At 39.0% G+C, this 12,854-nt stretch overlaps 2 protein-coding genes across 2 annotated transcripts in view; both read right to left on the minus strand.

Moving 5' to 3' along the window:
- wdr17 (WD repeat domain 17) overlaps window positions 1–7,437 on the minus strand; it is a 248,789-nt gene extending 241,352 nt beyond the window's left edge. Inside the window, exon 1 of the mRNA XM_039802786.1 lies at window positions 7,336–7,437. The gene's annotated coding sequence lies outside the window, so the exon portion shown is untranslated. The remainder of the gene's footprint in view (window positions 1–7,335) is intronic.
- A 978-nt stretch (window positions 7,438–8,415) lies between these two features.
- Window positions 8,416–12,322, minus strand: hmgb2a (high mobility group box 2a). The gene is made up of 5 exons (XM_039809490.1): window positions 12,185–12,322; window positions 11,160–11,319; window positions 9,535–9,680; window positions 9,232–9,406; window positions 8,416–9,090 (listed from the first exon to the last, which is right to left on the minus strand). Exons 2-5 carry the CDS (start codon window positions 11,304–11,306, stop codon window positions 8,917–8,919), a joined length of 642 nt encoding a protein of 213 aa, XP_039665424.1. The 5' UTR covers window positions 11,307–11,319; window positions 12,185–12,322; the 3' UTR covers window positions 8,416–8,916.
- Window positions 12,323–12,854: the final 532 nt, after the last annotated feature.

A 12,854-nucleotide genomic window follows, 5' to 3' on the forward strand; every position in this document is an offset into this window, starting at 1 on the left:
TAAAAAACCTGCCAGTTCACGGCACTGAAACTGGACGAGACGGTGGATCATTGTTCGGCGCAACTCCGTGCTGCCTTCACGGAAACGGGACGTCAGAGCATCGTCTTAAATGAGCTCCGTATTTCAGCGTGAAGCTCCGTTCAGAAAAAATATTAATCACCGCAGGGTGGTGCAACGTCCTGATGTATTCTTTAATCCCCCCAATGTAGCACAAGTAGACTTTATATTTCACAGTAACAGTTTTTGGTCAGATCTTTTATAGAACCCAACGTTTCCTACTGTACCTGAAGGCAGCTTAATTTCACGAAGAAAAAGAGAAAAGAGACGAGCGAGAGATTTTTTTATTTTTTTTACGAGCGAGAGATATCGACTGTGCTTTGTTGTTTGGCAAACATTTAGCTGTCCCCCAAACTCCCGGGCAATTCAGGGCTTGTGTTTGCTGTTTTAAAACTTTCTTCTGGAAGCTGATAGAGGCAGAGATGTCGCTGTTTACTGTACGGGACTCCACCTCCTCAAAACGCAGCGCGATGTGGGGTTGCGCTTCTCCAAACGTTTTTTTCTGCTATTTACTCGCAAGACAGGCGATAGCAAACCTAGACTTTCAAACCTAGACTCTTCTAACCTAGACTCTTCTAACTTAGGCCTATACTCTTCTAAGCATCAACAAAGGGCTCTCACTAACTTTCAAAGGTTGTAAACTTATTTCCATTCGGCAGTAGGTGTCGTTCTTCAAGTCGTTTGTCATCACCAAAATGAAAACCTTGTTTCTGTGTGTGTGTGTGTGTGTGTGTGTGTGTGTGTGTGTGTATGTGTGTGTGTATGTGTGTGTGTATGTGTGTGTGTGTGTGTGTGTGTGTGTGTGTGTGTGTGTGTGTGTGTGTGTGTGTGTATGCGTGCGTGTAATCCTGCTTTTACCCCTTGATAAGTGCAAGCTTGTTTTCCGTTGGAACAATTTGAATGAAAAATAGATTTGAATTTTAAATTGCTAGTTGTTTCTGATTGGCTACTGTTAGTGTTTGTAATAATAATAATAATAATAATAATAATAATAATAATAATAATAATAATACATTTTATTTAAAGCGCCTTTCATGACACCCAAGGTCACTTCACAACCAAAAAAGGACATTCAAATTATAGTCATCTTATAAAGGTGCTGAGGTTCACACCATGCAGCAGGCCTTTTGATAATGCCTAATTATAGTTTGAATGTTACATATCTAGTAGTTCTGATTGGCTGCTGTTATTTAATTTGAATGTCAAATTGCATAAAAAAAAAAAAACTGTAAATATTTCTATTCACATGGCTTTTTTGATACCTGGGAAACTAATACATGTGTTGTTTGTCATTCAATGATTTGATTTATTGATTATTTTTAATAACAATAGTAACAACAATAATAGGCCTTTATTAGGGCTTAATCATTAATATCCGGGGCAATTAGCCTACATAATATTTGATGGGGGGCGTTAGGGACCTGGATAATGGATAGGGGGGCGCTGACACAAAAAAGGTTGAGAACCACTGGTCTAAGATAACCAATATAAGCTGCTCTGTTTAGGCTACAAAACGTGCATGCAGGCTGAGATTCAACCGTTCAGTTTTGTTAGGATTAAGCTATAAGCAGAAGGAAACTCCGCTAGCTGCTAGGCTAATGTGCAATGGTAAACACTGCAGCGTTAACGTTAATGTGTCCACGTCCACCTCAGCTCAATGGACTGTCCATCCTCATGTGCAAAGCTGAAGTTACGGGCAACTTGCGTTTTTTTTTCTCTCCATAAACTCTTGAATGTAGGATAGAAGACAGTCGATGAGGGTAACTACACAATGATTATTGCATTAATTATATGTCATATCACACAATATCTGTTCTGTAAGTTACGCGAGCTAAAGGTAAAAAAAAAAAAAATGCGGTGATGGCGGTGATGACGTCATGACCGCGGTAGTGGCACTTCACCGCCGGTATTGCGGTGATGCGGTTATCGTCACAGCCCTATTTCTAATTATCTCAATAACTGCCATAATATATTCATCAAACTTCTAACAACAATATGTGAACAGCAGTCTTCATACAGCAATATAATAGTAACAATGACTGTCACATGAATAATTATTTTTAAAAAATAATGGTCACAACTTTAAATAATATCAGTACTTAAATGAACAGCAATATGCACCTATTGTATTTTAATCCAGGCTGATAACAATAAGGTAAAACCACTGCTGGGTGATCAGAAAAGGCTCCAGGATTAAATAAATCCTGGCTGTTAGCCTGGTCGGGAGCAGGCTAGCTGCACAGAATAAATTTCCATTGTGATTTATGTGCCTCCGCTTTCGTGAAACCGAGTCAAGGCTAAATTCATCCAGGATAACTGGGAAATCCCAGCTTAATCCCTTATCTTGGTTTTGTGAAACAGGCCCCAGTTCATTTAATGCATTTATTTTCAGAATGCCAATCTCTAATAGGCTTTAGCAAATAATCTAGCTATTCATCTCTCTTTGGCCTCTGTCTCCCTGCTTGTCTTTTGCTTTCCCATCCTCAGTGACCGCCTCTGTTTGTCCCTGTTAAAAGACAGCAAACACAAGAAAAATATGTTTACCATTATGAATGCTATAACTTAACGTTATATGAAACGTTATACTTTTTACATGGGAAACTACTCATACATTTTAGCCTTCATGTAATGTTGATAGTGAAGTAAATAAGGTGCAGCGTTACCTCCCACCCTGCAGCTACAACTGATAAAAACACCAATTTATAAATCTCGGCTAACGTTACGCATACAGAGTAACAACATATAAAGAGATGAAAATGCCACCGGACATTAAACTTTAAAAACACAAATGGCACAAAAAGCCAGCTAGCTAGCTAGCTAGCTAACAGCCTAATGTTAATGATAGGTTCAGTTAGCTTAACGTTAGCTCGGGTGGATCTACATAATTACTATAGCAATTTGTACCAGCATTAAAGCGTTAAGCTTTACATTGATGTAAAACATTGATAGTGATAACACATGTATGGCAAACACTAAAGATACTTACATTTAAATGATTTTTTCACCGTCAGCGATGCCGCTCCAACTCCCGCTTAGGTCCGCCATTTAATTTTTTTAAACGAGCTGGCAAAGCCATAGGATTGTGGGTGATTTGGGAGCGCGAAGGATACACATATGCATCCTTTGCCATATATGGTAAATTCTCCGAACGAAGGACTCAGTCCTTGGCAGAATTCGGAGGATCCTCGAAATTGGAACGGTCCTCCAAATTCTGGCTTCTAAGGATCTTTGCTTGACATTGAGAAACACCTACAGCCTACATCACCCATCTCACACAATCTAACTCACTTAGCTTGATGCTTGGCTTGCTCGCTAGCTAGTTAGCTTAGCTCTGTTCCACAACACATGTAACGTTATCTTAACTGCTGTGTTTTATCCAGTGAAGTGTTTTCAGCAGAGAAGCAAAGAACAAGCAAGATCCTCTGCTCATTTGAGTAACGTTACATCCTCGGTATGATACACACAGCCATCGTAGCTTCAGCGTGACGTCATCCATGAAGTGTGTAGTCTTTCTAATTACGTATTTTCACAGTCTTATATTTCAACAGTTTAACAATAATCTGAGACTTTCTTCGGTTGAAAAATAATGTTTTAAATTGACGAACATTATATTTATAATCCATGGCTCAATTCAAACGGGATCAAAAAGTAATTATTATCTCTCCATTGACTCTCGTTCATATTTTTTCCGAATTAAGGTCCCATGGACCGGAAGTAGAAGGGCTGGACTTCGTCTCTCTATAGCGTGACTTACAGTGGGTGATGTCATAGCTAGAGCACGGAGCCTTAAAAAAAATCATCTTATCTTTATAACTTGATCTCACACCCACAATTTTTCCTTGTCATACAACATATATACATCAAACCGTAGGTATGCTTGTCTTCTTTAAGCTAATGTGCTCATTTAAGCAATAGGAGTTATACATTTTGCTTGGTGAGCTTCCAAATGACAGTTCCAAATCTTCCTCCATTCGCTGCCCATGTTAAACATCCTTGACATTAGTCAATAGTCATTATAGCCTTTATCAACAAAAACTCATTGAAGCTAGCGAGGCTCTTCAACTACTCCGCTCATCATCAAAAAAAACTCCATGCCGGCTGGTTGACAGGAAGAAAACAAACGCTAAACAGGAAGTAGCGGGGTTGATGGGAAATGTGGTCTTATAGTTGAGATAAAATTTACAGACATAAATAAATGTATTAATAAATTACAGTTGGATGTTTCTCTCATGTGTCTAATCGTAACTGCCTCTCTATAGGCCATAATACTGAATATATTTAGGATTCCTACATTAAATAATATTGTTTAATGTATATTAGCCATTCAGAATACCAAAGACAGTTTTTACATATTAGGTTCAGGCAAAATTGAAAAAATTAAATTATTACCTGCAATATAAATGCAAAATTATGAGATTATCTTCTCTATTTTTTGTTTTGTTCTAGAAAGGCACAGTTGTCTTACGGTCATTACTTTGAATTAAAACCACTATTGATGTATTGGTAGAAAAATATAAGGATTATAAAGACAACATGAGCCTCTTTCCCCATTAATTCCAATTGAAGTAATTCTAAAACTTAACCCTGGTAAAATGGCCGCCAAGTGGCTCCACCCTGGAATGGCAAATTAGAATTACATGTCATATCTATTGTTCTATATCTATGCTTGCCACGCACCATCAAAGAATTTCTAATATTGGAAGAAGTTCCACTCTCTTGATACTTCCGGCTTCTGAACAGAATGCAGAATGCAGAATGAATGGGACTCTATGGAGCTATACCCCTCCACTTTTCTCAGGATATAATTTTTTGTCTGGTAATTTGAATGTTGCATTCGAAAGGGGAGGCAAAGAAAATACACACTGCTGGGTGTTAAGATTTTTTTAAAGTGCCCATATTATGAAAAAAACACTTTTTATGGGATTTGGGGTGTTCTTTTGTGTCTCTGGTGCCTCCACACACATACAAACTTTGAAAAAAATCCATCCATGCTGTTTTGAGTGAGTTACTGTGACGTCACAGTCCGAGGCCGATTTTGAACAGCTCACACGGAGACTGAAAAATACACAGCTGGCTAACCACAACCGTTAGCTCGTAGCGTTAACGTTAGCCGGCTAACGCTAACGCTAGCATGCTACCTCGTTCTCAATAGCAAAGCACTGCTACAACACACACAAGTTCACCATAATCTACAAAAGAACTACTTACATGTGCGCCCTCATTTAGAAGTCTCACAGCTAATCCTGCCTTGTAACTGACCAAAGTTGGAGAAACAGGCTTTCTTTTACTGTCTCTAGAGTTAGCTAGCTGACATGCTCTACATCTGAGCTACGCGCGTAATGCGAGTGCAATCAAAGATAGTACAGAAGAAGAAGATGAAAAGAGGTCTCACTCTGTAGCTAAAACAGAAACCAGGTGGAAAGAGGATCTGCAGCAGTGAGAGAGAGCTGTGCAGTACAACAACAATATGGTGTTTTTTGAAAATTAAACCATGTAAACCTATTCTGGTAAAACCTTAAAATACAGTTATGAACCTGAAAATGAGCATAATATGGGCGCTTTAAAGTCGCTTTTTTGTTCTAAAAAGCCTTTTAAAATGTCAATGACATCATACACATCATACGGCTGGAGATAATGCTTTACGGCAAGCTATGAGTCACTTCCTTTGTTCTCTCGAGGCATCGACAACACAGCTGACAGGTAAGACCAGGCCCGTATTAAGACAATGTGGTGCCCCTGGGCACTATACCTCAAAGCCCCCCCTTTACTTGTGCTGTACTCCTGGCAAAAAATATCAGACATAAACAAGGGGATTTCTCAAATGTAATTTACTAATTTGTCCAACTACATACATGTAACTTGCTAACATGCTAACTTTCGACTTTCCGGCTTTTTTCTAGCTGGATATATTATTTGTTGTTTCTAAATATGGATTTGGATAACGTTAGCGATAGTGAGATGCTTGCTACAGTTGCATTTCGAGTGAGAAATAGGCAAAAACGTTTTATTTCTCTGATTTACTGCTTTGTTTTAATGCCGCCAGGTGCTCTTCTCTTCAGTCACTCTCTACCTCGCTCGTCCACATACCGTTATGTGCATGCGGGCGCTCGTTGAGCCTCCGTGAGTGAAAGGCACCCTGAACCAAAATGGCTACCACAGCATTTTGCAGCGCCATGCAGTACCCTTTGGTATGCGCCTAGTTGGTCAGGGGTTCATCCTACAGCAAGATAATGACCCAAAACATAAGTCCAAGCTATGCCAGAACTACCTTAGGAAAAAAGAACAAGATGGTAAGCTTAAAAACATGGAGTGGCCAGCACAGTCACCAGACTTAAACCCCATTGAGCTGGTTTGGGATGAACTGGACAGAAAAGAGAAAGCAAAGCAACCTACAAGTGCCACACATTTATGGGAACTTCTGCAACAGAGTTGGGAAGAACTTTCTGAAGAATATTTGATTTCCATTGTAGAAAGATTGCCACGAGTGTGTTTAGCTGTTTTATCTGCCAAAGGGGGGTGCTTTGATGAGTCAAAAATTTAGAATACATTTTGTTTATAAATTGATTCCATGATTTCTTTTTTAACTTAAATTGTTCATTTGTTCTATTCTTTCATTTCAGAGTACAATAACACATTGAACTGCATGAATTTCAATAAAAACCTGGAAAAATTGGGGTGTTCTAAAACTTTTGACCAGTAGTATATATTATTATTATTATTATTATTTGTGTGTGTGTTTTGACCAGTAGTGTATATTATTATTATTTGTGTGTGTGTGTGTGTGTGTGTGTGTGTGTGTGGCTTAGGAACATTTTGGGGTAGCTTCAGCCCCCCTGAAAAGAGGTCTAATGGCGTCCCTGGCAGGCACTAAACTCTTATTACCATAGATACCTCGTTTCACACATGATAATTAAAGAAATAAATGCTCTTCTGAACCACCGTTACATAGGCTACCCTGTTTGTAGCTACTGACAAGATGTTTTGATCCCAAATTGCGGCCACCACTCGCCAACCAGACGCGGTTTGGCGTTTCCTATATTTCAATAACATAGATGGCATCAACAGGTTTCGGCAGCACAAAGTAATCCGTGTGGACTCTTTCTGTTGTTGAGGCACTTGAGTGTCGCAGATCTGGAGGTCTGAATATTTATAACAAACGCGCAATCAGCAGGAATTTACATCTACGTTTTGTGTGCCTTTGCTACTGATTTATATATGCAAGATGCTAGCGGCAGCTGACCTTGTACTAAACGTTAGGGTATCTGTTTTTCTTCTTACCGTCAGTCGTCAGCTGGCTCGTGCTCAAGGGACAGCTCTCAGGTGCTGAAATGCTCCCTGCTTTACTGTCCTCGCCGTGAGGTAGGTCGAACGGCGGCAGTGATTGGTCTGTGGATTCTTCATTTTGACCAGCTATTGGCTGTCTGGGTTGTCAGTAAAACCTTTTTTTTCAATGCGTAAGCCGCCGGAAAGGGGCTGGACTTCGCTTCTCTCCCGGTAGATACTAGATCGGATCCGCTAGACGTGTCGACGTCACAGGACATGTCTTATCGCCTTCTGCCTCTGATTGGCTTACCCTAACCAATCCCTAAACCTAACTACGTCGACCATTCTGGCTGATCCGATTTAGGAACTAGGATCAACCTTCTCTCTTTTGTTTAACAGGACCTTGGCGCTACTGTCATTTCACTTGTGCCTGGATCAAAATGATCCAGATTGCAATGGTATTTCAACTTCATTTAGGAGATTTAGGGCCAATTCCAAGCAGGATTTACAGTAGCCTAATGTATTACAGTAATACAAAAATGTGCAGTGTCACTCAAGTGTTTGACCCATTCATTCTCCCTAGTTTGCCACTGAGGTGCCAATCGACTGTCAGTAATCTCACTGGCTGTTTTGTCATTGTCAAAATGATCCTTATAAACATATCAATTGACCCCGTTTACTTTCTTCAGACAAATTAAAGGATTACTACATCCTTACATATTACAGAACAGAGCTTTGGAAGGGGAAGGGAACAGCAGTGAGAAGAGAAGTAATGAGGAAGAGCACTCTGACCTTCTCATGAATTTAACCTAAAGATAAGTTTTCAGGGGTTTAGTCATCATTTTAGCCTCTCCTACATTTTCAGAATGCATTATGGACCATTGATGTAACCTGCAACTCATGTATATTAAGTTATGAAGCGATTATCCAATTTTATGTATAGTTGCCTTTAGTTTAGACTATAGGGAGCACATTAGCCTGCCAATGGGATTATTAAAAAAATCCATTACTTTAAAGGATTTGTGCCGAGTTACCTATATAGTTGGAATTTAGAAACACCCAATACCCAAAAAATCCAATTAAACACATTTATAATATACAAAATTTTATTACAAAAAAAAGTGTTCGTTCTACATGAAAGTTTTCAAAACTCCACTTTAAAAATGGCTTCAGACATTTTTAATCAAACTACAGATAACTCTGGTAGTAAAATGACAGTGAAGAAACAGCACCACTGAACCAAAAACATAAGCAGTGCTTCCAGAAACAATACATTTTTTAAAACCGATTTGCTGCTGTCCATTGCTTGTACAGGAGTTAATCCATTGTATTTTCACAGGAATTCATTTTAGCTGCCTGTTTAGATAGCAATGAGAATCCAAGATGTAACAAACTTGAGTTCAGCAGAAAAACCGTTTAAAATAAAAAATGTGGGGCCTAAGTGACAAAATAAAATCTAAATCCCTGAATTTGAGAAGGAATCCAGGTCTGGTATCCTACAGAGGCAGACCAACAGGGACAGCAGGCTATAGTGATGGAATCATCCACACAAAAAAAAGTTAAGCTGAACAATGCATTGCAGAACATATAAACCGCTTAGTCATCATCGTCGTCATCATCATCTTCGTCCTCGTCGTCATCCTCTTCGTCGTCGTCGTCATCGTCGTCGTCAACTGGTTGTGCTTTCTTGGCAGCGGGCCTGCCTGGGCCACTCTTCTTACCAGCATCACTCTTTGCTGAGCCCGATTTGGCTTTGTAGGCAGCAACATCCTTAAAAATAAAAAAGGCAGTTTATGTAACCTCTATACAAATGTCAGCGGATTGTCAGTAGAGTCTCTTCATGGGATACAATACAAATCTAAAAGTCACTTAAACCTGCTGGTACTTTAAACAATGGGCAAAGATAGATACCTTCTCATATTTTTCCTTCAGCTTGGCAGCCCTGGCCTCATAGGGTGCCTTGTCTTTGGCAGTCTGCGTAGACCAAAACTCTCCAAGCTTCTTGGCGATGTCACCTATTGAAATACCAGGATTCTCCTCCTTGATTCTGGGACGGTGATCAGAGCAGAAGACAAAGAAAGCGGAACTGGACAGAAAGGCAAATATATGAAGGTCAAAAAGCATGTAGAAACATAGCTATAAGCATTTTGTAAATGTGCATTGTCTCTCCTCTATAAAACCTAGATGGGGATGTGGTGAAGGTTTAAAACTTACGGCGGCCTTTTGGGTGCATTAGGGTCCTTCTTCTTCTTGCCCGGAGCACCTCTAGGAGGGACGTACGTTTTCATCTCTCGGTCATAGCGGACCTTGTCGGTCTTGGCCATGTCCTCGAACCTCACCTTCTCCTTGGCAGACATGTTCTACATAACAGAAGCCACAGATATGAGCAAACTCAACATTCTGATAGACTAAAAAACAAATATTGTATACCTTTCGACAACAGAATGGTTATAGAAATTTGCATCTTAACTTCTCACTGAAAATACTATGAACTAAGATCCTTATGTTGGGATAGCCTCCCATTTTAACTAAACAACGTCCATTTATTAAGTATGCCCATGTCATCTATAGAGAGCTATGCAAATGGGCAAAAAGCAACTACACTAAAAGTACTCCCTATCAAATCCAATGTACGGTTGTGTTGACAACCTGAGTCAAATAAAATAAAGCTACTACATAAATACCTAAATGTGTCGACATTTAGTCATTGTGCAACATGTGTCTGCTGATGGCAGAAGTTGGCAATTAGGTACACTCAGACAAAAATGTTCTATTCATTTATCAAAATACAAGTTATTAGTGTTAGAACAATGTAAGAATATAACTTAAACTAGTTATAAGTATAGCCTTCCACACACAATCCATTTATACTTTGCCTGTTATGTTAACACACCATATAGCATTCAGTTAGTTTTAATGCATTTCATACAATCACATTAAGCCCACTTGACCATTTCACTGGGGATTCTCCTTTAAACCATTTTTATCCCCAAAAATACTGTTATTGTTCCAATTGTAAATTTGACTAATTCATTGCATGTTGCATCTGCCATTTTGGTTAGCCATTTATGACCAGTTTTAAATGATGTCCCCACCCTGTAGGATAGAGGTATAGGCAAATCCTTAAGCCCATGCCAGACATTGAAATAGTCAGTCCATACATTGAAATAACTCATTTGAACCCAAATGTTCTTTGGGGCAGTAATGTTGCATATTGTCACCTTCCTAAAATAATGGCTGTCATTTGACAAAAAAAAGATTTTCTTGCCTAAATCATCTCATGGTGCTGGCCACCTCTGGTAAAATGGCCTGCATACTCCGTTGAACAGGTCAAGTGATTCTACACCTTTAGTATAATGGCCTATGTCAAGAGTGTGACTTACGCCATTTTATTTAATTTAACAAGCTTTTAAAAATGGCAACCGCTTCAAGAACAAAAATCTACCCCTCTATCACTAAGTTATTTCCATGATTCAGGGCTCGTCCCCAATAGTGATGCGGTTTTCTGTGCATGCACACTGATTGTTGAGTTTAAAATTGCCCAGTCACAAAAGGCATTTATTCCTGTTATGTTGCATAATTGACAGACATTGTTATTAGTATGTCAATAGTAATCTGTTGTCATAACATTTGAGTAAAATTATTAAAATAGCTATATCTATAGGTTCAGTTTTGTGTGTTTTCTGAAAAACCTGAAATAACATAGGCCATTATTTTTAGGAAGGTGAAGATATAAAAAAAAAAGTCTTGGCAGATTTAGTGGTATTCTGCTTCACATTTGTTTCGAGTTTTTATTTAACATTGAACATATATACAATGTTTTTTTAATCTTGACTCACCCTCCATCTCTCAGAGCATTTCTTTGAAAACTCTGAAAAGCCTACACTGGTCCCTGGGTGCTTCTTTTTGTGCTCTTCACGGCAAGTGGCAACAAAGAAAGCATAGGAGGAGGTCTTGCCTCTTGGCTTATTTGGGTCCTTTGTCATGGCTGCAACTGATCTAGAAACAAAGGGCAAAAACATCACATGACACAGCAAACCCAGCATCTGGGCATGCAATAACGTTAAAGTTACAACGGTGGGCCTAAATTACTACTTATTAGCTTGTAATGTCTGCATAATTACCAAACGTCACATGTTTAGCTAGTAACGTTAAACAATTGTTATCAAATCGTTCATTAAGAATTGAAAGTAACGTTATTTTATCAAAAACAGGGAAAGCAAACGACCACGGGTGTTTAAAGGCTCTAATCGGATTTCATTTTCTCCGGGACAAAAAGACGACACCATTTTGCATCTTCCCGCCTAAACGCGACTGCGCCAAAAGCTTACTAAACCATGTTACCTAATGCGATTACTTTCAATTTAAGGACTGTTATTCAGCCTTTAACTGTAAGGGAACTAACCAGAGAGTTAGTTTAAACCAAATGACAAACTCAAACTTGGGGAGCTCCAGTCGTGTTTCGCTAGCAGCTAAGCTACCAAACGAAATGGCGTTTGAACGGCATGTTGCGCACACACTGTTAAACCTGTGGCCTGTGGCACAATATCGAACGAGGCCCAAAACTTCGCCGTTTATAATTTGGATTAACCAGAAAACACCGGCTTTCGTCGGAGACCTCAAGATAACGGTTATGATCTAGCTAGCTAACGTTACTAGGTAGCTAACAAATAGTATGCTTAATATACAAACGACTTAGCTAATTCACCAATAGACTTTAGCTAGTTGGATTAACGTTACATGCACAACTATTAAATTAGCTAGGTCGTCTGAGGCACTAACGTTAAACCTAAGTAACATAGATAAAAACGACTTCCAATAACAAAATTATCGACAAATAATTACAAAAATTGCGAGGCCTTACCTTCTCTCAGCAAGACAAGTTGTGAACGACTGAATGAGGACAAAAGCTCGACTGTTTTGTCACTGCCTGTCACGCCGAACTAACTTAACTACACGTACTTCCAACACTCCTCCCCAACAGCAGCGGATTGGCCAGATTTAAGCATTTACATTTGAATGTAGGGTAAAAGAAAGACGCGCCGCTGTGATTGGTTGTATGGTTGCGATCATGTTTGTATGCGTTGTTTGTATGCTCATTGGTTGAACGGGGCTTTTAAACATACGGCGCGAAAAGTTCTTTGTTTGCTTCGAGTTAAAATATGTTCATTACATCTGTTGATGTGTGGTCGGGGTTGGGTTTGTGACGCGTTGTAACCGTTTGTTTTCTAGATGAGTCTGACAGCAGCAGAAACAACTATAGGTCTGTTTCTGTTTTGTTTCATTCAAGGAGATTCAAACTGCCAGTGTTAAGTCAAATCAAAAACAAAACTGCTTAAACTTAAAACTTAATTTGTTTTCCTATCTGGCACAGATGACAGCTAATCTAGAACATCAAAATAAGACTCGCAGATTTAGAGTTTCCCTTCAAAATGCAACATATCAATCACTGTTTATACATGGATATACATGAATATATGGAATATAATAGGAATATAAGATTGTGTGATTGTACAAAATAAAACAAATAGTCA

The sequence above is a fragment of the Perca fluviatilis genome, chromosome 1 (genome assembly GCF_010015445.1).
Source record: "Perca fluviatilis chromosome 1, GENO_Pfluv_1.0, whole genome shotgun sequence".
NCBI classification, from domain to species: Eukaryota; Metazoa; Chordata; class Actinopteri; order Perciformes; family Percidae; genus Perca; species Perca fluviatilis.